Consider the following 26,467-nt stretch of genomic DNA (forward strand, 5'->3'; position numbering starts at 1 on the left):
AGAGGGAGTCATAAACGAAGTGATTTTGTAGAATTTTTCTTTTTTTTTTTTTTTTTTTGAGATGGAGTCTTGCTCTGTTGCCCAGGCTAGAGTGCAGAGGCATGATCTCGGCTCACTGCTACCTCCAACTCCTGGGTTCAAGCGATTCTCCTGCCTTAGCCTCCCGAGTAGCTGGGACTACAGGTGCCCACCACCACCAACTGGCTAATTTTTATATTTTTAAGTAGAGACAGGGTTTCACCATGTTGGCCAGACTGGTCTCAAACTTCTGACCTCAGGTGATCCGCCCGCCTTGGGCTCTCAAAGTGTTAGGATTACAGGCACAAGCCACCGCGCCTGGTGTGATTTTGTAGAATTTTAAAGATAAAGAGTCCAGGCCTGTTAAACACACCATACAAAGGCCTCTTTGGAGATGCCGGGGTAGCACATATTGAGAGAAAGCAAGGTTAACTTCACCGAAGACGGGTGCAAACAGAAGCGCTGCAGCGGAGACCCATGACTTGTAGCTTGGATCAGATACCTGAGGAAAGTAGATTGACCTGGGTGCGTTAGGGAGGGCGGCAATAAGGCCCTGTTTGACCAAGGTGATGTGGGCTGGATCAGCATCCTTACAGGAGTCCTGCCGAACTTCATTCATTGCTTTCACAATATAAGTCAGTCGATTTTGTAACACAGGTGTCCCTATAATACTGGCCTGACTGTTTACTTCTGCTTCAGTCCCTGAGCATATGAGCAAATACTTCAGGCACTATAACGAGCAGAAACTTGAGACAGAGCTTATCTTGTAATGCTAGGTCTTGCATCATATCCAGGGTGTGGTGTTACTTTAGATGGCAAGTTAAATAATTACGTGTTTTCAGATTGAGCAAACAGTGCCTGTGCTCTGAGAAGGCTAAGGATCTATACTTTGAGAGCCCAGTAAATTAACTTATTCAGTGGGACAGTAGGCTCAGGACATGGGTATGTCAAATGGTCTCAATAAATTACATATAAAAACATACACACAGATACATATATGTGTGTATATAGATATGTATGTGTATGTATAGATATATACATATGCATGTGTATGTAGAGAGATATATATATGCTTATGTTAAATATTTATGTATCACCTTGTATATGATCATACTTACTTACAAAACAGCCCAGAAAAGCTTGGAGATGTTAAGTGAATCAATTAAAGCTAATTCGGGCAAGCCTCAGTCATTGATCCACCCAATATGTACCGTCTTTGTGATATGTGATATATTTAGTATAGTAGTTTGTGTTTTTGATGTTCCCTAACAACATAATAAAGTAAAAAAAAAAAAATAATGTTGAAAAACATGAGGGTCACCCTAAACTGCTTTCTTTAGAAAATACAAATGTGACATTCTTTTATTAGTTATATTATTGTCTTATTCTATTATTATTAATTCATTACATTCTTTTAAATAGCTACATTTTTATTCTCTTATTCTATTACTCTTTCTTTCTCTTGGACAGAGAGATTGGAACTGTGTCTTACTCTGTGTTTTTTAATAGGACTTGTCAACTATTGTCATGCAGTGAATGTTCATAAGCATCAGCAGTGATGAAAGGCAGCCCCACCCCTGCCTGGGCTCTGTTTCCTTGGTTTATTGCTCTTAGATAATTTCTTCCTTTTTCTATTTTTGCATTTTCAAGAACAATGCAAGGCATGATAGTTATCTGATTCCGTTCTTTTAAAACACACTTGAAATATGACAATTGCTTGTTATTCTAGCTTGATAACAAATCTAGGGGCAAACTATTGAGCACTGATTTGTCCTTTTCTTCCTCATTCCAGCTACTATGGACCTAAAGTGGAGGGCTTTGACATTTTCTGCTTAATTGGGCTGCATGTCACTGCTGTTCTTAGAAGTGGCTCCGGGACGCAGGTGCTGGTTTCTTGGATCTCCTTTGCTGGAATTTTACGTGTCTTGTTTTGTTGCTGTACCAGCTTTGTGGATCAGCCAACATCCTTGACTTGCCCTGTGGGGAGTAAGGTGGGACACATCTTGGATTGCTCTATTCCAGGGGTGTCCAACCTTTTGGCTTCCCTGGGCCACATTAGAAGAAAAATTGTCTTGGGCTACACATAAAATACACTATCACGGCTGGGTGCAGTGGCTCACGCCTGTAACCCCAGCACTTTGGGAGGCCGAGGCAGGCAGATCACGAGGTCAGGAGATCAAGACCATCCTGGCTAACACGGTGAAACCTCATCCCTACTAAAAAATACAAAAAATTAGCCAGGCATGGTGGTGGGCGCCTGTAGTCCCAGCTGCTCGGGAGACTGAGTCAAGAGAATGGCAAGAACCCATGAGGCGGAGCTTACAGTGAGCCAAGATCGAGCCACTGCACTCCAGCCTGGGTGACAGAGCGAGACTCCATCTCAAACAAAACAAACAAAAAAACACTATTACTAAAATAGGTGATGGGCTAAAAAAAAATAAAACAAATCGCAAAAAAACCTCATAATGTTTTAAGAAAATTAATGAAGTTCCACTGGGCCACATTCAAAGCTGTCCTGGGCTACATGTGCCCTGAGGGCCGTAGGTGGAACAAACTTGCTCTATTCCCTTTGTAGTAGATGCCATCTAAGTGTGGGTCTCCTTTGCTTGGGTCATTCAGGTGTTCAGGACTTTTTATGCTCCTTTTGGAAGGTCCTCAAATGTCTCCATAAAGACATTTGGTGCACTTAAAGCTATGTTAGTGGAAGGATGAGATCACCTCCCAAAGGATGTGGGCCCTACCTTCTCAGAACCAGAAAAGGGAAGGCCATAACTGGAGCAGTAACCTACCACAGCTGAGTCTCAGTTTCCTCATCTGTGAAGTGTGAGAGTCAAGCAAAATTGCCTCCAAGATCCTTTTCTGCTCAAATATTCATTGAGCCAAAGAAGGTTAAGAACACATATAAATTGAGAGTTCTATAATTTTAAGATTCATCTGGAAAAATGACACTGCAACCTCTGCCTCCTGGGGTGAAGTGACTCTCATGCTTCACCCTCCCCAGTAGCTGGATTTCAGGCACACGCCACCATGCCTGGCTACTTTTTTGTATTTTTAGTAGAGATGGGTTTTCACCATGTTGGCCAGGCTGGTATCAAACTCCTGACCTCAAGTGATCCATCCTCCTCGGCCTCCCAGAGTGCTAGGATTATAGGTATGAGACACGGCACTTGGCTGGGATTGTCTCTTTAAAATGGAAATGCTACTATCTACAGAGCAGCATTGTTGTAAGGATTTAGTACATGTTCATAGTACATTTGAGGTGCTACAAGCCTAGCTGGCCCATAGCAGTCATTCTGAAAATGGCAAAAGTTACTAGGATGACAGTAATCTTATGATTACTTGTGACCACATGGTTTTTGGACTAGCTAAGGGTTTGAAATAGATTCGATCTAAGGAAGATGACATATGCACAATTCTTTGAAGTAAAAGAAGGGCTAAGAAGGTAGAGCAGCTACTGAAATAAATGATGCAAAGGATGTGATTTTAAAAATTCCAATGAGGGTCTGGGCATGGTGGCTTATGCCTATAATCCTAGCACTTTGGGAGACCGAGGTGGGCAGATCACCTGAGGTCAGGAGTTTGAGATCAGCCTGGCCAATATGGTGAAACCCCGTCTTTACAAAAATACAAAAATTAGCCAGGCATGATGACGGTGCCTGTAATCCCAGCTACTCAGGAGGCTGAGGCAGGAGAATTGCTTGAACCTGGGAGGCAGAGGTTGCAGTGAGCCTAGATTGCACCATTGCACTCCAACCTGTGTGACAGGGTGAGACTCCATCTGAAAAAAAAAAAAAAAAAAAAAAAAATCAGATGAGGGGCTCTGATGGACGAGATAATTTGTTCATTTATTACCCATGTATACACTTGTAACAGTGTCAATATTTTGATGAGAAAATCTCATTATCAGTTTTGTGCCTTGTACATGATTTATCTCCTGGACACAGTCATTCTTTGTATTCAATGATGGTGACAGGCCAGGCATAGTGGCTCATGCCTGTAATTGCAGCACTTTAGGAGGCTGAGATGGGGAGACCACTAGAGCCCAGGAGTTGCAGACCAATTTGGGCAACATAGCGAGACCCCTGTCTCAAAAAAAATTAGCTGGATGTGCATGTACCTGTGTCTTCTCAGCTACTCAGGAGGCAGAGGCAAGAGGATCACTTGAGCCCAGAAGTTTGAGGCTGCAATGAACTGTGATTGTGCCACTGTACTCCAGCCTGGGTGACAGATTGAGACTCTGGTTTTTTTTGTTTTTTTTTTTTTGAAAAAAGATGGTATATTGATGACATATTGTCTCAGTCCATTTTGCATTGCTACTCAATATCTATCTGTATCTATATCTATATCTAGAGAGAGGTTTATTTGGCTCATGGTTCTGTAGGCTGTATCAGAAGCATGGCACCTGTATCTGTTCTGATGAGGGCTTTAGGAAGCTTCCACTCATGGAAGAAGGTGAAAAGGAGCTGGAGTGCACAGATCACATGGCAAGAGGAGGGGCAAGAGAGAGAGGGAACTAATAGAAGAAGAAGTCACTCATTACCAAGAGAAAGGCACCTAGCCAAGCTTCATGTTTGGGCCCCAGGACCCAAACACCTCCCACCAGGCCCCACCTCCAAACACTGGGGATCAGATTTCAACATGAGATTTGAAAGGAACAAATGTCCCATATCACGTGTGGTTACTTTTGTTATCCATATAGAGATGAATGTATCTGAAAAGACCAACCCAGGATAAGCAGTTCTTTTTTCCAATACTCAAATATGAAGATTGGCTTTATTTTGCAGCTACTGTCAATGTTTATTACACCTGTCAGGTTTATTGTTTCTGCAAACATCTTTTTTTTTTTGAGATGGAGTCTCGCTCTGTCATCAGGCTGGAGTGCAGTGGCACAATCTCGGCTCACTGCAACCTCCGCCTCCCGGGTTCAAGCGATTCTCCTTCCTCAGCCTCCCCAGTAGCTGGGACTACAGGCACCTGCCACCAGTTTAGTTTAGATCTTCTTTACCTGGGCTCTCTCTTAGGAGATGTTTCATGTCCTTGAAATTCTTTGCAGAATTGCTTGTGTATGAGCATATTTGTATTTTGGGGGAATGCTGGCCAGAGAAAAGGGATCAGACTCAAAACAACAACAACAAGAACAACAAAACACAAAAAAGCCAAGAATTGCCACTGAGGGTGTCTCAGACTAGGGAAGAATAAAAATGATGTCACAAGATGGAAAGATGGCATAACACAGGCACAGAGAGGTCCCTAAGTACCCATCTACTTCTGCAGCTTTCATACAACTTCTACATATTCTGCTCCCTCTAACACACAATGTAATGGTTGAGTCTCTGGCAAGTTTTTACGGTTTCAGATCAGCTCTTTATGACATAACCCAGGGTCTGGTTGAGTGGTCTGGAGGATCACTGGTGAATGGATGGATGTGGAGACTTTGCGCGTTTCCCTTTGTCCCTATAAAGGGCACCTTTGCTGTTTTACAGGAAGCCTAAAGTATCAGAGAATAAAGTTTCCAGGGAAATAAATGAAAATTGATTGGCTGGGCGCAGCGGCTCATGTCTGTAATCCCAGCACTTTGGGAGGCCAAGACGGGTGGATCACAAGGTCAAGAGATCGAGACCATCCTGGCCAACATGGTGAAACCCTATCTCTGCTAAAAAATACAAAAATTAGCTGGGTATGGTGGCGGGTGCCCGTAGTCCCAGCTACTGGGGAGGCTGAGGAAGGAGAATCACTTGAACCTGGGAGGCAGAGGTTGCAGTGAGCCGAGATTGTGCCACTGCACTCCATCCTGGAGACAGAGCGAGACTCCATCTCAAAAGAAAAGAAAGAAAAAAGAAAAGAAAATTGATTTTGACACCAACAACCTAAAAGTGTAAAGTAAAAGTGGCAGGATGAGATTTTTAAAAAAAGAAGAAAAAGTGCTTGATTTCCAGGTTTCATTTGCAAAGAGAATAAGTCCTTTGTGTCTGGCTTTGAAGGCCAGCAGGGGCCCCAGGGCCACACCCTAAGGTGGTTTTGGCTCTATTCACTCTCTTCCTGCTCCTTTCTCCTCCTCTCTCTCTCTCTCTCTCTCTTTCTCTCTCTCTCTCTCACACACACACACACACACTCATCTTTAAAAGGCACAACCAGGGCTGGGTGTGGTAGCTCACGCCTGTAATCTCAGCACTTTGGGAGGCCAAGACAGGTGGATCACTTGAGGTCAGGAGTTCGAGACCAGCCTGGTCAGCATAGTGAAACCCCATCTCCACTAAAAATTCAAAAATTAGCTGAGTGTGGTGGCATGCGCCTGAAGTCCCTGCTACTTGGGAGGCTGAGGCAGGAGAATCGCTTGAACCCGAAAGTGGAGGTTGCAGTGAGCTGAGATTGCGCCACTGCACTCCAACCTGGGTGACAGAGTGAGACGCTGTCTCAAATAAAATAATAATAATAAAAGGCACAACCTTTATTATATCCCTAGTGTCAGGATGTGGAACATCTTAAGGAGATGTTGACTGCCATAAATCTAGACTGGGAAAGAAAGTGGATTTTAGATGAACCTGATTTGAAATACAAAACTTCTCTTTTAAAAAGGGACAAAGATAAATAAATAGAATTTTCTAAGCCTCTGTTGAGTCCAAAGTTCCTATTAATCTATGAGGGAGTCAAAAACGCAAAGTTCATTCATTCAAAAAATTACTCTGTAATGCATGCTGGACATAGAGGTCTGGAAATTTACCTTCTGGTCTGGGAGACAGACCTCACATACATGAAAAACTAAGGGGTAATTCGGTATAATCAGAGAAGGGGAAGTCAGAAGAATACATCAGATCATCAACAGACAAGTATCCAATGTCCACCAAAATACGTTTTATAAACCCACATAATAACATTATTTTTAATGTATGTGTGTGTGTGTGTGTGTGTGTGTGTTTCCTTTTAAAGCTCTGGAAGAAAACACATTGAATTGATGATCATGGTTAACCTTTGGAGAGAGAGAGGAGACCAGGATGAAGGAGCCAGTCCAAGGTATCCTTAGTTTGACGTGTTTTGCGTTGGTTTTGTATTTGGTGTTTTACGCCGGTGACTGGGAGTCTGGAGGCCGTTTTCTTCTGCAGAAAGCAGTTGAGGATTTTGTAAATATCCTGCCTTCTAATAGACCACATGACTTCCTGGTAGTCGGAGGTCCAGAGAGCTGGGTCTTTCCATTTTTTGAGTTGCCAGCATAGTAAAAAATGAAGAAAGCCAAAAGAATGTTACAGCCAGCACAAGCACCGTAGATTTTTAATGTTTATATTTAGCTGTTAAAGTTGTGTGATGAATCCTTCCCGTTGACTCTTGTTGGCATGTCTCTATGAGACCATCCAAAGACTACATTTTAAACCTTGAGCCAATGGCCCGCCCGCTCCCTCCTCCAAGTGACCCTGTTGCTGGCCCCAAGGAATCAGAAAAAGGCCTTGTATAAAACAGGCTGGCTGACTGGTGATGGGAGGGTGGTGGAGGCATGTTCTAGTGCCTTCAGCTCTTTCCCCAGGGTGTAAATTCTCTCCTAGGCAGTTGGATCTAGAGTTTCTCTCCTGCAAAATGGGTTTATTTCAGAACTATCTGCTGTTCTACAACAATGAATGGAAAAAATTTTACCTTCCTAACCATCCTCCCCGGCCTCCATTGAGGGCATTTAAGGTCAAACAGGCTTTTAATACACACGCTGTGCCCGGTCCACCCAACTCTCCCTCCCACCATGCCCAAGGGGAGAATTTGGGCCAAATGTATCACTGCAGTTTAACAGACCTGTAAAATGTCCAACCATTTTCTTTTTGAAGTAGGAAATGTTCATCCTGAGAAAAAGTTGCAAAAAGACATAAATATTAAAAATATGCATCTATTTTACCTTATAGAAAGGAAATGGATTTTGTTTTAAAGTCTTTACGTCTGTACTCGGTGACATTTTTGCATAAATATCTAGAGAATTAATAGCTTCAGCCAATTATGAACACACTTTTGAGATGTTTTCAAGGAGTCTGTCCCTCCAGTCTACCTCTTTTTAATATTGTATTAAGAGTTTTATATAATCTAAAGTGTTCTCATTATGAAAGCACTAACTTGTCATTTGAAAGAATAGATTCATCTCAACAAATACACTCCAAAGTGAACCAAATGCTAATGCACATTTTATTGGATGAGAAGACAAACAACATAATTATACTTGAATTTCAGGGAATCAAAAGTAGTACAACAACAGCGTGTGCACCAGACTCCAGGGCAGGGTTCGTAAGTTAGCTATACGCATGCTCATTTTTCCAAGCTGGGGAAGTTTGCTAAAATGAGCTGAGGGCTACTTCACCAGACTGACAAAAAGGAAAATGTCTATCAGTTTTTCTTTTGTTCTCTCTAGATCCTGCTCAAGTGTACACTGAGCCAGCAGGTTCACCAGAAAGCTATTGAGCATTTGCTGGAACACATTATGCAGGGTGAATTTCTTCTGGAATGTTGCCAAGGATTTTTTATGCTTCTGTGGCAGGCATTTCTTGAACATTGTCATTTAGCCAAGCAAAGAAGATTTGCTTAAAGGATAGAAAATGTTTAAAAATTTTGGTTTGTTTAAAAATAGGTTAAATGGCAATATGATCTCAGGATAAGACAGAGAAAAGCACTTATTCCTCTAAGTGATCTGATTTGGTTAGTGATCTTTTGCGTTTAAACAGATTCATCGTTATTCCTAAAGTATTGCTATATTAATACTGTCTTCTAGAAAGTATCCGCCAGTGCCTACTTTTCTTTGATATCATTAGCTGTTTTTCGAAACTGAATTTGCTCTTCAGAGATTTCTCATATGTTTGCCTATAAGGAACTACTGGTAATAGCCAAGAAAATTTGGAGGTGCAGAGCACATGCTGAAATAGAATTTTTCACTTTCAATTCTAGAACTATGCCATAAAAAATAAAAACAGAAAATGTAAAAATGTCTTTATATTAGAGCAGATATTTTAAAAGTATTGCAAGTTCAATGATAAATTCTAAGGTTAAACTTGGACACATAAAAAATACAATATATAAATATCTCCCCAGAAATCATTATCTAATGAATAGTAAAAGCTGACTACAAACCATATCATTTTAACAAGGGTTTAACTATTACCAAGATTCTCATCATATGCTCTGGGATACCCAGTGATATACAAGGGTTCTTTCTAAACATGGGGAGGAAAAATTCCAAATGTTAGGATATGAATCTTGTCTTTGCCATTCACTAGCTGTGTGATCTTGGGTAAGTTACCTGGCTTCTCTGAGCTTCAGTGTCATCTGTAAAGCAGGAATAATAATACCTGGCTCAGAGGCAGGCGCGGCGGCTCATGCCTGTAGTCCCAGTATTTTGGGAGGCCAAGGCGGGTGGATCACTAGGTCAGGAGGTCGAGACCAGCCTGGCCAAGATGGTGAAACCCTGTCTCTACTAAAAAAAAAAAAAATTGCCGGGCATGATGGCAGGTGCCTGTAATCCCAGCTACTCAGGAGGCTGAGGCAGGAAAATCGCTTGAACCCGGGAGGTGGAGGTTGCAGTGAGCCGAGATCTCGCCACTGCACTCCAGCCTGGGCGACAGAGTGAGACTCCGCCTCAAAAAAATAAATAAAATTAATAAATAAAAAATAATACCTAGCTCATGGGGCTGCTGTGGGTGGTTGTGAAGTATCTCAGTGGTACCTACATGTTGTAAAGGCTTATGACTATGTTAGCTCCTTTCTCAACTTCCTCAATTCATTCCACCACTACAAGTCAATCTAGAGATTAAAATAGGCAAAACCGTGATCTTCATTAGGATGGGGTTGAGTGGTGGTTTGTTTCTGACTGCTTTGTTTTATACTTGTATTTTAAATATACAAGTTTTTGTAAACATTCTTAAAACAGATCTGTTTTTATTTTGATGAAGATTGGACTGATTCTGATATAATGTTTGGAGAACTGAATTGTATGCAGAATTTTGTCTCTGAAGAGTTAACTCTATCATGAAAATGCACTCGGTGAAAAGTAAACTTGATGCCACCTTTCCATACACGGTATTATGCGCATTTGAATGGATGCCTATGGAAAAACATGGCAATTCTTCTTTTATGCCCCTAAATCCTATGGAATTTGCCGCCTCCTGTATTCAAGTTCGGGCTGTGATGGTAAACTTGGTTCCCTTCAGCTGAGTGTTGTTAAGTTCTTGGCACGTTCCCACAGCTGGACCTCCCGTCTGTAACCTGCACCTGCAGTTCACAGGATTCAGCTCGGAGAGCTCTGTACTTCCAGGCCACTCAGGTAGTTGTTAGTGCAGACTGTAAGTTTCCACCCCACAGTTTCTCTGCCAGTTTAGATGCTGCAAACGTTTGGGTTTTGCAGTTTCTACAATTTTTGTTTGGGTTCTTTAAAAACAGCTCTTCCCCCACCCCTGGCACACCACCATCTCTCCAAGGCACTCATTGTGAGATGGGAAGCCTTGGCGCCTGTCGTTTGTATTCCAGATAGAAACTAGCAGAATTGAGATTTTCCTCCCTTTTTAGTGCCATGACAAACAAAAGAGGATATGACATGTATTTATTGTTTGGTGAAATGCAAAAGTATCAATTCCAGGAGATGTTGCATTTCCCTCATCTTTGCCTTGAGTTGTTTATGTAAACTATGACCCTGTTTGTAAGAGACAGGGAGAAAGTATGAATTCGGTGGGAATGACAGGGTTTAGGGGGGCGGGGTGGGGAGGAGGAGGTGGTGTGGGAAAACAACTCTCTCTTTTGCCATGAGGCATCCAATTCCTGGAAAGAGCACGGTTAATGGCAAATAAAATTTCCTGGTCTTTGGGGCCAAGATTTGTGTTGTGTGAGTGTGCTTTATAAGCCTGTCACTGTTACATGCAGGCTTATGCTTTTATGGCTGTCTTTAGCCTTAGCTTTTGTGGTTCTTCCGCCTGTACAGTATGCTCTTCCAAAGCAACTGTGGCTCATTGAGAGACCAGGCTAAAGCAAAAGAGCAGATAAACAAATTCATAAGAGTTATTTATTTATTTATTTTTTGAGATGGGGCCTTGTTCTGTCACGGAGGCGGGAGTAGAGTGGCACGAGCACGGCTCGCTGCAGCCTTGACCTTTGGGCTCAAGCAATCCTTACACCTCAGGACCCCACACTCAGCCCCCCGAGTAGTTGGGACTACAGGTGCGTATCACCACCCCTGGCTAAGTTTTAAAATGTTTTGTAGAATCAGCATCTCCCAATGTTGCCCAGGCTGGTCTCAAACTCCTGAGCTCAAGTGATCCTCTGGCCTTAGCTTCCCAAAGTGCTGGGATTACAGGCATGAGCCCTGCACCCAGCCACAATTTAATTTCTTTAAAAAACCATTTCAAAAGAGAATGTCAGAAAAACATGTGGCCAAAACAGCACCCACCCTTAAACAGATTCTTGATTGAGGGGTGGAGCTGGAGGCAGATGTAATATGTCAATAGGGGTTCTTAAATATTCTAAAATAATTATTGGAAAGATAGTACTGAGGATGGATGGGTCAGTCTGATGCTTCTTGATCACAGTGAGGCTTGAGTTAAGGTCTAGGGAGTTTTCAGCACGGGCATCAGAATTTCTTTTGGGTCCCTGTTCTCCTTTGCAATAGTTTGAGACATGTCTTCTTCGTGATGCTTGTGAGAGAGTAAAGGAGGACTCTCCTTTACAAATGCAGATAGCCCAGAGTGGAAAGGGCTGTAGAAGAGGTGTGTACCTGCCACACTCAGAGCAGCCAATCCAGAAAGGCTTCATTGAGGAGGTGCTTTGCAAATAATCAGATAAACAGGAAGCGAGGAGGAAGTGGTGGTGACGGGATCCTGTGGAACTAGTTTGGGCAAAGGAAAAAAGCGTATGAAAACTAATAATAATAAGAGTGCCTAGCACTTGTTGAGAGTTTATTACAGGCAGCTGCTTTGCTAACTATTTTACATAGATTATCTCATTTAATTCTCACAACCACAAAAAAACTTTGGGTCCAATTTCATCCCCATTTTAATCCAGAGAAAATCAAGGTAGAGCAAGGCTATGCAACTTACCCTCAGTTGCACAGCTAGTAAGTGGTAGAACCAAGATTTGAATCTCAGAGTCCAGTCTCTTAACCTGTTTTTGCAGAAAGGATCTGCTCTGTTTGGGCCCTATTAAGGAGCTTGGTAAACTTAGAGCCTAGCCTGCTTCCTAGGTGGGAGATGGTTGGATTTTCACTCGGGAAGTGATATATTTCCTAATCACAAGCCTGATCAGAATTTTGCAACTGGGGTTTTTGGAGTGGGGGGCCAATGAGGGATGGGAGGGTGTGAGACTTTAGTGATTTAAAAAATTCTTTTACTTATCTCTGTATGGGAGTAAAATTTTTCCAAAAATTTTCTTAATTTTTCTTCTAGGCATATGTGTATGTGTGAAAGGTAACTCGTAGGTGGCCTGGGAAATTAGTTGTGTGTGTGGGAGGGCATGCTTGGGGGCGGGGGGGCACAGTTAGAAGTTAGAAGGCAAGAGATATCGATGATGTTGGTGATGACAGCGAATATTTAAGCACTTAAGTACAGTGGAACTTATGTGCTACTCTGTTCTTATTTAATCCTCTCAATGGCCTGAAAGATAATCATACTCTCAACTTTCAAATTAAGAGACTAAGGTTCTCAGAGGTGAAATAGCTTGTCCAAGGTCACACTGCTGGTAAGAGGCAGAGCCAGGATATGGGTCTGTAGGATTTCAGAATCTTTTTTTTTTTTTTTTTTTGAAATGGAGTCTTGCTCTGTTGCCCAGGCTGGAGTACAGTGGCACGATCTTGGCTTGCTGCAACCTCTACCTCCTTCAAGCGATTCTCCTGCCTTAGCCTCCCAAGCACCTAGGGTTACCAGTGTGAGCCACCACACCTGGCCAATTTTTGTATTTTAGTAAAGATAGAGTTTCACCATGTTGGCCAGGCTGGTCTCAAACTCCTGACCTTAACTGATCCACCCGCCTCAGACTCCCTACATAGCTGGAATTACAGGCGTGAGCCACCGGGCCTGGCCTGATTTCAGAATCAACCCTTAAACTCTGACAGCATGAGCTAGTGAGGGAGGCAAGCATACCCAGAGAGGTCTTAAGATGCCTGAGGTGCCAGGAGAGCATGGAGATGTCTGGGGAAAAGTATTATAAATATATACATTTGGAAACTTGGAAATTGACATACGATAATGGACTTTAGGAAATGAATGTGTAGAGGAAGAAGTCAGGTGATGCTGGTGTCCTAGGACCACTCCACAGAAGGAGAGAACACTGAGAATAAAAGACCTTTGAAAATCGTGATGGACATGAAGACCCCAGCCTGGGCCCCACCACTTATTCACTCTCACCTGGCATCTCAATCTCTGCATCTGTAAAAATGAAGAAAATAATCCACCTCCCTGAATGACTTCATTTTTGTACTCGTCCATGAGGTACTGTACATAGACGTGCTGTAAGGACTAAAAGTTCTTCACAATAGGATGTGTAGGAAAGCAAGTAGGGAGTAGTGGAGGAGGCTGAACCCAGCACATGGGCTGAGGATGCTGGGAGGGAACAGGATTGGGGGCTGAATTCTAACAGGGGGAAGCTACTGAGCTGCTCCTGTAGGTTGGGCCTGGATGGAAACCCTGGAAGCAATAACTCCAAGAAAGATTCAAAATGTGGGACAAGAAGAGCAAGAACCAGTAACAGAACAACTCCAAGGAACATGAGTGAAGAGGTTGGTGCTGCAGAGGAGCCCTGGCCGGGGTCTCTAAGTCAGGGATTCCAGCTCTGACCCTAACAGGTTCTTTGACCTTGTACACATGGCTTTCACTTTCTGGGGTTTGGTCTTCTCCTCTGTGAAAATGATAAAGTTGGCATAAATGAACCCCACAGCACCAACTGGGAATGGCAATTACTGCTACGTCTTAGCTCAGGTCCAGGGCTGTGTGAAAGTGATATGGGAGGGGTGCAGGGAAGTGCTGAGTAGAGAAAGGCAATATCCCTGACAAGGGCTCTACCCTTGGGCCTGAGCCCACGGACCTAGGTGAGGACAGGCACTCCTGTTTCCTTGCCCAAATGTTGCATTTCCCAAGACCACCCTGCCCCCGATCCTGTGCCTATAAAAACCCCAAGACCTTAACGGGCACGTGCACTAACAGCGGGAGGTCGAGAGGAACACACCGGGCGGAAGCACATACAAGTGGCTGGACATTGACAGGAACACACTGGCAGAAGAACACATAGACGCTGACAGGCCATCAACAGCAGAATGACGCGGAGAGTGGTCCAAGGAGATCCTGGCTGCTGCGTGACCCGACTCCAGGGGAAGACCACCTTCCCACTCCATCCCCCTTCTGACTCCCCATCTATTTGCCGAGAGCTACCTCCACCTTTCAATAAAACCTTGCACTCAAATTCTTTAAGCCCACACATGATTCGATTTTTCTGGTGCACTAGGGCAAGAACCTGGGATACAGAAAGCCTTCTGTCCTTGTGATAAGGCAGAGGTCTAACTGAGCTGATGAACACAGGCTGCCTGCAGTTGGCAAAACTGAAAGAGTGCACTGTAACACACGCCCACTGGGGCTTCAGGAGCTGTAAAGACTCAACCCGAGATGCTGCCCTGGGGTCAGAACCCACGGTCCCCATGACCTGCCCATCTGCCTGCTCCCACTAGGGGTTTGAGCAGCAGGACCAAAGAAGTGAACCATACCCGCATCGCATGCCCTTTGAGGGGGACAAGGGAACTTTTCCTGTTTCAGAAGGTTGTGTTGAGAAGGGTGGCGAGGCTAACAGGGCAGGTGTCGGGGGCGGAGGGACAGAACTAGCTGTTGGCAAGTGGTGGGGGAGGTGCTTCATCCGGGTCTTGCATTTGTTCCCTCTGACCCCGGCCTCGAAAAAACAGGACACTCACAGTTCAGAAAACTGCCAAGGGTCCGAGCAGAGGCCTTGCTTGGCCGTGGTGTGGTCCTGCAACTCCAGGGCAGACCTAGACTCCTGGAAAGTCCCTGTTTTGTAAGGAGACTGAAAGAAGATGAGTGGGGAGTGGCCAGAAGAAGAAAGGTGACTCCCAGGGTCTGGACCAAGGAAAGATTTTGGACAGGAAGGGGGATTCACAACAGGGCATGCTTGGGAGGAATTGTTTAAGGCTTTCAACCCTCGCCAAGGCAAATAACATGAGACAAGACCTGTAACTTACTTTAGCTATATATGTATATATATAGCGCATAACCTGAAAATGCCTCCCCTTGCAGCACTTGCGCTGTTGAACTTACAGTGAGTCCCTCTGTGGAGGGTGGAGTGGGGGAAGGGGTTCTGCTGGGGACAGACAAAGGTAGGGAAGCATTCACTGGCTTTGAAGAATTTCCTCCCTTTTTATGCCTGGGGTGTAACCAGAGACCAGTGTCAACAAGGAATCTGGCTTGGAACGCTTTTGTCTGCAGCCCTCTTTGGAGCGTGACTTGCTCTTTCAGAGGTCAGTGCATTGTAAATTGTGTAATTTCAGGGTCTGCCTATGCAGGGTCAGGAGACTTTTGAGGGAGTTGGTGGGAGAGCCATGGGTGATGTCACTCAGACACCTAGGAAACTCTTGACCTGGTCTATCTCTATGACCAGGTCAGCCACATGAAATCCTTAACGTTCACAAGACAGCAGAAAATATATGTGGTTTTGGGTGTTAACATCTGAATTTGCCGTAGCAAACGGATCTCTGGCAAGTCTCTGAAGTAAAGTAATATCCTAAGTTGAGAGGGGGCAAAAGCAAAACAGTTACTTGGTGTGCTCGATCACACTTTTCTGGTTGTAACTGTGTGTTGTGGCCTATGAAAGACCACACTCTGTGCTCTGGGGAAGGGTAGCAAGCTGGGAGGTCCTAAAGGTTGGGGCTAGGTCTGGATCATTTTCGATCTGCATTTTCTCTCCCCTACACCTTCGGCTTAGCAAAGGATTTGACATTCATGCATGCACTCAGCAAAAATCGATTGAGCATTTATCTTCTTCCAGCCATTGTGTTAAGTCCTGGGGCCATAGACACGTACAGAACAAATCAGCTCTTGCTGTCTCCAGAACTTTCTCTACCGGGCTAGGGGGAGGCAAACAATGAAATTAACACATAATATGTCAGATGGCAAGACATGCTACCAGAAAAATAAAATAAAAATGAAGAGGATACAAGGGATAGACAGGGATGGTATCTATGGGGTCGGGCAATTGGAGCCGAAGTGAGGGAGCAAGCCTGCTGCCAGCTGAAGGAAGCTGTCCAAAGCAGAGGGGGTGTTCTGGAAAGGGTGGAGGGAAAGTGGCAGGAGGTGAGGTCAGAGGGGAATCAGAGGCAGAGACTGTGTAGACCTCGTGGGCCTCATGGGTCACTCTGAGGACTTGAATTTTTCTCTTTATGAGATGGGAAGCCTGTGGAGGGTTTTCAGAAGCAAGACAGGATTATTCTGGCTGCTGTTTTAAACAAATTGAAGAGGGCAAGGGTGGAAGCATGGAAACAGGATACAATAATCTAAGCAAGAGATGATGGTGCCTTAGACTAAGGGTTTACCAGATTCTAAATATTTTGAAGGAAGAGCTGGCAAGATTTTCTGATGGATGGAATTGGAAGGAAAGAACTAAAGATGAGTCAACATCTTCAGTCTGAGCAGCTGGAGGGATGAAGCTGACCTTTACTAAGACAGGGAAAGCTGGTAGAGGAACAGGTTGGGAGGTAGGGGATTCAAAATTTGGTTTTGGAATTGTTAAGCCTGAGATGCCTCACAGAGTGGAGATGTCTAATGGGATGCTGGATACAGGAATCTAGAGTTCAGGAGGGAAGATGGGGCCATAGATACAAACTTGGAAGTGGGCAGTCCATGAAAAATTAAAGCTATGGGTGGGACAAGGTCACCTCAGAAGAGTGTATAGGTAGAAAGAAAAAGCAAAAAAGAAATCAGTGACTGGCCTTGGGTCCTCTAACATTTAGTGGTTTGTGGTATGAGAGGAAACCAGCCAAGGGGATGAGGATAACCAGTGAGACAGGAAGAGGACAGGGAGAGAATGATGTCTTGGGGAACATGGGAAGAAGGTGTTTCAATGAGGGAGTGTCCAATTAGGTCAGATGCTGCTGACAGATCAAGTAGGAAGAAGACTTAAAGTCGGTCACTGCATTTACAACATGGAAGTCATTGGTGAGTTTGTAACAGTGGTATTGGTGGAATTGTGAGGATGAAAGATGAAGTAGTTTCAAAACAGAATAGAAAAAAAAATAGGTGGAGATAGTGAATTTGGAAATTCTTTTAAGGAATTTTATATGAAGGGAAGAAATAAATGGAGGCATTTGCTGGAGAGAGAAATGCCCAGTCTCTAAAATGGCTCAATAGCAATGCCAGGAGCTGGTTTTCACACAGTGGGTTGTTCTATTTTGAAGCAGGTAGCTAAGAAGAACCGTAGGAGCCTCGCCTATGACTCTACCATGGGGCTTGCCAAACACTCTACACGGCATCTCTATCTATCACAGATCCCTTTAGCACCCTTGGATCGGCAGATCATATGAGCTGAGGGCACCTTGTGTGGCAGCTTGGATCTTCTCCAGAGCTCTTTGTTCTGAGCCCCACACAAAACTGACAGCCTCTTAAGTCACTCAACACATTGGTAGAAGAAGTATTCCCCAGCACAGCTTATAGTTCTCCAAAATCCAAAGAGGCTCACTAAGCACTGTATCTCTTTCTCAGCCCTAATAAATACAGGCTGTAATAACTTGGTTTTTTTTTTTTTTTTTTTTTTTTTTTTTTTTTTTTTGTTTTTGATACAGAGTCTCACTCTGTCGCCCAGGCTTGGAGTGCAGTGGCACGATCTCAGTTCACTGCAACCTCCACCTCCCGGGTTCAAGCGATTCTCCTGCTTCATGCTTCTGAGTAGCTGGGACTACAGGCACACGCCACCATGCCCAGCTAATTTTTTTTCTTTTTGTATATTTAGTGGACATGGGGTTTCACTATGCTGGCCAGGCTGGTCTTGAACTCCTGACCTCGTGATCCACCTGTCTCGGCCTCCCAAAGTGCTGGGATTACAGGCGTGAGCCACTGAGCCTGGCTAATAACTTGTTCTTTATCTTACAGGGCATATCTCAACATGCCTTAGACCATTGAACTCCTAAACACTTCACTAGTGTGGGAGACATTGCAGGATCCTTGCACAAGAGGGTGCAGCCTATGGGGTCTGAGAACTGGCTCAGATCTAGAAACTGTGGGTCCATCAACCTTGACGGCTCTTGAGTTTTTAAATTGTTATACAAGTCATGCAGTACCCTCATTGACTGCTCGTCTATCTCACTCGTAGGAACACCATGGTCTATTAGCCATCATCAAAAACTCTGTGGACTGAAGCACTCTGGCCTTGCTGGCTGTTATGGTTTATATTCATCTTGACTCTGATGGTTAAGAGCAGACACCTGGTCTTTGTTATTTTGAAATCCTAGCATCTCCATTGACACTAGGAAGCCCAGTGAAATAGCAGAATCGCCTATTCTTACCCTGGCGTACAGTGGATAATCATTACTAAGTTCCCAAAGATGCTGTCACCCCCACACCAATAGATGTTCTTGCCCCGCACTGATATATTTGAAGGGAATGTCCCTGAACCCTCCCAGGAAGTCTAGGTGTCACATAATAAGTTCGTTCCAACAGTCCTGTCTCCCTGAGCATTCTGATCGCTTCCTCAATTTTCTGCCACGGCACTGCAGCCTCTTCCTATAACTTACTGTAAGGCATCCTCATGTCCAAGCCTCAAGGAACCATTCAGAAACAAATCAATACTACCTCCAAGACAGTTCCTGAGTCAGTAATTCCCTCCCTGTCCTGTTTATCATCCTTCCAAACAGTCCCCGCTGTGCCCCCCCAGTTCATGCTGATACCAAGCCAAGCTCTGCAACTCTTTCTGAACATAAGGTGTTTTCTTCTGCATCCAGGTCTGTATTTCTCTACCTGGACTACCCTGAGAGCTAACCCCAGTTATTGGTCTGGAAGCAACGAATGAAGGCCGGGACAGAGCTGGAGGAGGGCCACATCATTTCGTCACAGTCACTGTCAAGAATCTAGTTGCAAGCTGGGTGCTGTGGCTCACGCCTGTAATCTCTGCACTTTGGGAGCTGAGGTGGGTGGATCACTGGAGCCCAGGAGCTCAAGACCAGCCTGGGCAACATGGCGAAAGCCTGTTTCTACAAAAAAAATGCAAAAATTAGCATAGTGTGTTGGTGCATGCCTGTGGTCTCAGCTACTTGGGAGGCTGAGATAGGAGGATTGCTTGGACCTGGGAGGTCAAGGCTGCAGTGAGATGTGATCATGCCACTTCACTCCAGCCTGGGTGACACAGCAAGACCCTGTCTGAGAAAAAAAAAAAATCTAGTTTCACCCAGATCCGAAGAAAAAAACAGAGGCAAAATTCAAATTAACATCAGTCAACTGATAGAATATTTTAGATGAAGTAAGAGAAGCCAAGGCATGTACCCTCAGGCTCTGGGCTTCTCCCTGCAAGGTTGGGAAGAAATTTGGGGGAGACAAAGTGGGAGCAAGTCAGATGGAAGAGACATTATGGGTCGGGTGGGTGAGAGCTGTGGGAGGGAGGTTCAGGGTGCTCCATTTGGCAGGTTTTTCATGGTGGCTGTGCAGTCCAGGGCTCTGATTTCTGTAAGCAGAATGATGTCATTCATTCTTTTATTCATTTATTTATTAAGTCAACATTTATTGAGAGTCTCTTATGCTACTCACTGTGTTAGGTGGTAGGGCTCACAGATGAATAAAATGCTGTTTCCTTGTTTTTCAGAAATTCATAGTGTAGTGGGAGGTGGACAGAAATGCCATTGACTATTGATTGCCTGACACTGACAGGTGCTGAAATAGAGGATTATACAGGATGCCATCGGAGGCCAAATGAAGTGAAAAACCCACTCTTACTGGTGTGTGTGCACACACAGGAGGAGTTATGTAATGCCTCATCTGGTTTCCTGTCCTGGCACATTTCCATTGCTCATTTCTAGAGCCACTTGACCACAATGGCTGGTCAGGGATAATGTAAAGAATCTTCATTTAGCAACTCAGAGGACTGCCCCGTCAACCTTCCCTTCTGTCCTCAGCACGTAGACCTAGTTTCTTACTCTGCTTTTGTGACCCATCTCCTCTTGTACTCTAGACATCTTTTCTATTTTTATACCTGTTGCACCCTCAAAGATCCCTTGAATCTCTCTTGCCTAAACCTTTTTTCTTTTCTTTTTTTTTTTGTTTGTTTTTTTGAGACGGAGTCTTGCTCTGTCGCCCAGGCTGGAGTGCAGTGGCGCGATCTTGGCTCACTGCAAGCTCCGCCTCCTGGATTCACGCCATTCTCCTGCCTCAGCCTCCCAAGTAGCTGGGACTACAGGTGCCTGCCACCACACCCGGCTAATTTTTCGTATTTTTTTTAGTAGAGACGGGGTTTCACCGTGTTAGCCACGATGGTCTCCATCTCCTAACCTCGTGATCCACCCACCTTGGCCTCCCAAAGTGCTGAGATTACAGGCGTGAGCCACTGCACCCGGCCACCTAAACTTCTTTCAGGCAAATCCTACCTCCTTTTCTCTATACATGCTTTGGGAGAAGGGGAAAGTGTCTTAATATATGCACTAATAAGGCCCCTTGATGATCTAATTTCAGCCTTACATTGTTTCGTTTTATAAATGAGCCCCAGCGAAGTTAAGTAATTTGTCCAAATTTACACAACTAGAAAAGAAAAAAGCAGGACGTTGAATGTAGAGCCAATATTCAGAGTACCTGATATTAGACCCAGTATTCAAAGCACCGACTGCTATGGTCTGAATGTGTTCCCTCCAAATTCATGTGTTGAAATCCTAACCCCCAAGTTGATGGTATTGGGAGGTGGGACCTTTTCAGATGTGATTGGGTCATGAGTGTGCAGCCCCCATGATTGGGATTAGTGCCCTGTCAAATAGGAGAGACTACAGAGAGCCAGCTAGCTCCTTTTCACCATGTGAGGGCACAGTGAGACAGCCCTGTCCATGGGGAAGTGGCCCTCACCAGACACTCTGCTGGCACCTTGACCTTGGACTTCTCAGCCTCTAGAGCTGTCAGAAATAAATACATTTCTGTTGCTTATAAGTGACGGAGTCTAAGATATTTTGTTAATAGCAACCTGAATGGACTAAGACATTTACCAAAACCTTAAAGGCTCCCAGACGATCACCTCTAAAACACTGTCACAATGTTTTTCTATTCAAAGTCTCCAGGGAGAAAAGAGAAAGAACTACAAAGACTGCCTTGTACTATTATAATCCCTTCACTTTTCCTACCAAAGGTCCTCTTCCCCCTGTGCACCTTGAGGCTCACAAGGCACTTACATCTCTGCCTTGTGAGCCTAGAGGTGCATGGGGGACAGGACCTTTGATAGAAAAAGTGCGTGTGTGTGTACACACAGTCATATATGTATACACACCCACACACATATATTTCTGCTTGGTAGATATCACCAAACGATTTTCCAAAGTGATTGCGCCAGTTTACATTTCCACCAGCAACATGGGCTGGTGATTATCCTCTTCAACATTTGGTCTTGTCAGTCTTTTGAATTTTAGCCATTCTGGTGAGTTTGTAATACAATATCATTGAGGCATTAATTACATTTACCTGATTATTAATGAGAATGAGCACCTACTTAAATAAGTATAATATAATAAGTATAATATTTTCCATAGGTTTTTTTGAAGACACTGTCTCTCAGATTAGAGATGTTCAAGGCCATATAGTTTCTTTTTGCACAGCTTTAGCTACATCAAATGAATTTTGATTTGTCATATTTTCATGATTATTCTGTTCAAAATATTTTTGTAACTTCCCATTGTGATTTCCTCTCTGAATCTATAATTTGAGTTAGAAGTATGTTTTGAAATTTCCAAATATATGGCTATTTTGTGAATATGGTTTTGTTATTGATTTCTAGCTCAATTCCCCTGTGGTCAGGTAACATACTCTATGATTTCAGTTCTTGAAATTTGTTGAGACTTGCTTACTGGCTCAGCATTTTGTAATTTTGGTGTATGAACTAAGTGTGTATTCTGCAGATACTGGGTGCAGTATTCTATGAAGACCAGTTAAGTCAAGTTTACAAATGTATACTCCTGTAAATGTAAACTGATTTTTGTCTTATTATTAGATCTGAGAAAGAGCAATAAAATTGGAATCTATGCTATTAGCTACATGTAAATTTAGAATTGTTGTATCTTCTTGACAAATCTAATTTTCGTCATCATGAGGTCACTTTCTTTGTCTTTAGGAATGCTTTTAACCTTAGTGTCTAGTTTGACATTATTGTTAAATCTTTGCGAATTCTGTTATTTTAGTCTTGTGTTTTGTAAGTAGCATATTAAATTTAGTGTTATTCAGGATAACAAACTTTGTCTTTTAATCACTGAATTTAAATATTTACATGTTATCTAATTTCTGATATTTTGGGGTTTAAATCTACCATTTTGCTCAGCTTTTCAATTTGTACTGCTTGTCCTATATTATTTTTTTCATTTCTTGCTTTCATTTGCATTGATTTAAAATTTTTAAAAGTTACTCAAATCCTATAAATTCTTGTGGTGATTACAGCGAATATTGCAATATGTATATCTGACATAAAAATAAAATATCATTTGGTTCTTTTTTCTCTTCCAGGGAATGTATGTACTGTAAAACACTATCACTCTATTTATGTCTCTCCTGACTAAATGCTTTTTCAGTGTATTATGATTTTCTATATAATTCTCCATAAGATTTTACTTTTGGTTTTATGTAGTCAATATTCATTTATAGTTATCATGCCTTTCTGCATTTCTGACTTTCTACCTGAAACCTTTTCCTTTTGCCGGAAGGCAAATTTATATATATGTAGATATATAAATTCAAGTCTCTTGGGGATGAACTCTCCCAGTTTTGGTTTGTCTGAACATGTCTCTTTTTACTTTCATTCTTGACATACATTTATATCTTGGGAGCAGAATTCAGGGTTGAGAGTAATTTATTTTCAGCACTTTGGAGCTATTGTACCATTGTCTTTTGGCTCAGAATGTTGCTGTTGAGGAATAAACTGTAAGCCTGATTATTGTTCCATTGATGGCAATCTTTTTCTCTGGTTGTGTTGAAGGTATTTCCTTTGTTCATATTTTTGTTTTTAGCAGTTTTACTACAAAGTACACCTAGGTTTTCCATTATTTAACTAGTTTTCGATTTCCTAAATTCGTCAATTGATGTATTTAATTAGTTTTAGAAATGGTTCAGCTAATTACTCATAAATGATGTTTCTGTTCCATTATCTTTCTCCGTTTAGTACTTGAGCTAAATATATATCAAAACTTTTCATGGAGCTTTTATATCAGTGTCATGATTTGGAAAAAGAGAAGTACAAAATTGAGATTAAATATTCTGAAGCCAACTGGCAGAGTAATTTTGTCTTTTGAATCCAATAAAAATTTGAGCATATATTCAGTGTCTTTTTATTATTTTATTGTTCTAATAATTCATTTAAATTACATTTTACAAAGGTATCATTTTATGACATTTTGTTTTTTTTTTAAGTTTGGGAAGTGTTTTACTAGGTTCTTTAACTTTCTTATAATTTTTTTTCTTTTTTTTCTTAATTTTGTCTTTTAGCTTTGTAGTCTGGATATTTTCTTCCATACTACAAATTCTCTCTTCATCTATTTGTAATTAAATGTGAAATCTATTGTGTTTTAATTGTTATTATTTTTTAAATTCTAGCATTTTCACTGGCTCTTTTAAAAAAATAATTTTCAGTTCTCTGCCAAAAGTCTCAAGGTTGACTTTTGTCTCTCTGAGCAGATTAAATATAGTATTATTTAAAGTCAATACACTTTTTTTTAAGTTGAAAAATTCTAATTTCTGAGCCTTTTTGATCTATGTCTGTGTTTTCTTGGTTTTCATTTGTGTGGTCTTGTCTTGTTTTCTGTTTTTTTCTTTCTTTCTTTTATTGTATTCAGATATTTGTACTTGAAACATTATTTGTAGTCATAATTAGAGTTCTATAATGATGTTGTCATTCTCCAAAGTGAATTCATATTTACTTCTGCTAGGTACGTGGGGCCTTAGCATTATGAGATCATGTTAATTCAATTCCAGGTACTGTGAAACTGAGTTTCTAGAACCTTCTTTTGGTTTATCATTGTTTTTAGGGTACTGTCCTTCAGCGGCCCATCCAAATGCGAAGAGATTCACCAGAGCTATCCTGGCTTGGTGATGCTGAGCCCCAAAATTGGCCTTAGCTCTGTGAGATGCTTGTTAACCACCTTCCTGCTCAGCCACTTGGCCCCTCAGTCCTGCTTTTAGAAATTGGCATATGCTGCTGGACTCTGTGGCTCACGCCTGTAATCCCAGCACTTTGGAAGGCTGAGGCGGGTGGATCACTTGGGGTCAGGAGTTTGAGACCAGCCTGCCCAATATGGTGAAACCGTCTCTACTAAAAATACAAAAAATTAGCTGGGTATGGTAGTGCATGCCTATAATCCCAGCTGCTCAGGAGGCTGAGGCAGGAGGGTCGCTTGAACCCAGTAGGCAGAGATTACAGTGAGCTGAGATTATGCCACTGCACTGCAGCCTGGGCAACAGAGTGAGACCCTGTCTCAAAAAAAAAAAAAAAAAAAAGAAAAGAAAAAAGAAATGGGCATATACCGTATTGGCATATACCGTAGAAAAAACTGCCCTACATGCTGGACTCAACTCCCTTCATCTGTATCCTTTACCAGATACTAACCCAGTAATTCTGCACCATCTTGTTAGCTATCTAGCACACTGGAGTAGATTTTTGAAATATATTTTGTTTTGCTGATTGTCCTCAGTAGGAGGGATGGTATGAATTACCTAGTTCTCCATTCCCAGAACAGGAGGTCTTATATAATCTAGGTTTAACTAAACATCTCCATTAATGAATAAGTGATTCTAAAAATATTTTTAAAAAGAGGCTGAGTCTAGAGATTTCCCTAATAATACAAATTTAGCTGAAAAACAAGAAATGGCAGGGCTGACATTTTTCTAGCTCCTCATGTAAGTGCTTCTTTAGCTACGTTACCAGAGAAAGCCATAAACAAAATAATTTGGCCAAAAAATTGTGAAATTATTCAGATAAACGTGATCTTTTAACAATAAGTGAGGAAGTAACCATGTTTAATGCTATGAGTAGAGCATTTTGAAAATGGATATTTGGAAAATCTCCAATAGTTATGTAATTTTTATTGCCAAAACTGCAATGAATATGCCTCTTTAAAAACTCTCATGTCTACATACTTGGAAACGGAATTTTTAACCTTTTAAAAATGATAAATAAACAGTTCTAGGGGACTTTGAATCAATTTTTTAAAGTTTGTATTAACAAATAGTTGACATTAGGGAAGGTAAAAATTTACTATCCAATTTTTATTGGAAACTGATGGATAGGGTTGAAAAACAAGTATCATACTTCAGTGAAATGAGTGATAAAGCTCTTCTCTTGTTTTAATCAAAGTATTTTGGAAGTGTCTTTTCCATGTCTGATAACTATTAAAACCAAGCGCCAGGCTGGGCACAGTGGCTCACGCCTATAATCCCAGCACTGTGGGAGGCCGAGGCAGGTGAATCAAGAGGTCAAGAGACAGAGACCATCCTGGTCAACATGGTGAAACCCCGTCTCTACTAAAAATACAAAAATTAGCTGGGCGTGGTGGCGCACGCCTGTAGTCCTAGCTATTCAGGAGGCTGAGGCAGGAGAATCGTCTGAACTTGGGAGGCAGAGGTTGCAGTGAGCCAAGATCAAGCCACTGCACTCTGGCCTGGCGGCAGAGTGAGACTCTGTCTCAAAAAAACAAAAAAACAAAAAAACAAAAAACCAAGCACCAAAAGAAATTAATGTAGAATCAGACCTTTTATTCATAGAGGCTTAGTGAAGCATATTCAATCACATAGCTCTCATCAAAATATTATTAATGAAAATTTCAAAGGTAGGCACAAAATAGTTTTTGCATCATTAATAATGTTATAAAAATGTAAAATATTTTATATTTCAACTTTCATCTTTTTATTTTTTCTATATATTATATATAATGTGTTTTCTGTATATGAAGTATACAATGCCTATATTATACTTATATACACATATATACCCATATATAAAATTTAAAACTGAATAAATATATGTGTTTTAGGAATGCTTACTCAAAAGTTTTTATTGATTAGTCCCCAAAATTTGGTGACCATTATTTAGGGTTGCCTCTGGAAAAGCTGCCTTCTAAGTTTTAGCAATTTGGAGAAATAGGTCTCTACCCCCTACCCTCACCCCATTTTCCTCCCACTGAACTCTGTTTATATTGTTCATAGTACTTATCACAAATTATAATTATATATGTATTTGTTTGTTTACTGATTTATTAGATTATGAGCTCCAGAATGGTAAGGGTTGTGTTTGTTTCATTTACCAA

At 42.1% G+C, this 26,467-nt stretch overlaps 1 protein-coding gene across 1 annotated transcript in view; it reads left to right on the top strand.

Moving 5' to 3' along the window:
* Nucleotides 1-21,227, top strand: part of LOC126955675 (putative uncharacterized protein FLJ13197) — a 62,211-nt gene extending 40,984 nt beyond the window's left edge. Inside the window, 1 exon segment of the mRNA XM_050792502.1 lies at nucleotides 18,944-21,227. Coding sequence (XP_050648459.1) covers nucleotides 18,944-19,011 — 68 coding nt within the window. The 3' untranslated portion in view covers nucleotides 19,012-21,227.
* Nucleotides 21,228-26,467: the final 5,240 nt, after the last annotated feature.

This window comes from Macaca thibetana, chromosome 5 (assembly GCF_024542745.1).
Source record: "Macaca thibetana thibetana isolate TM-01 chromosome 5, ASM2454274v1, whole genome shotgun sequence".
Classification (NCBI taxonomy): Eukaryota; Metazoa; Chordata; class Mammalia; order Primates; family Cercopithecidae; genus Macaca; species Macaca thibetana.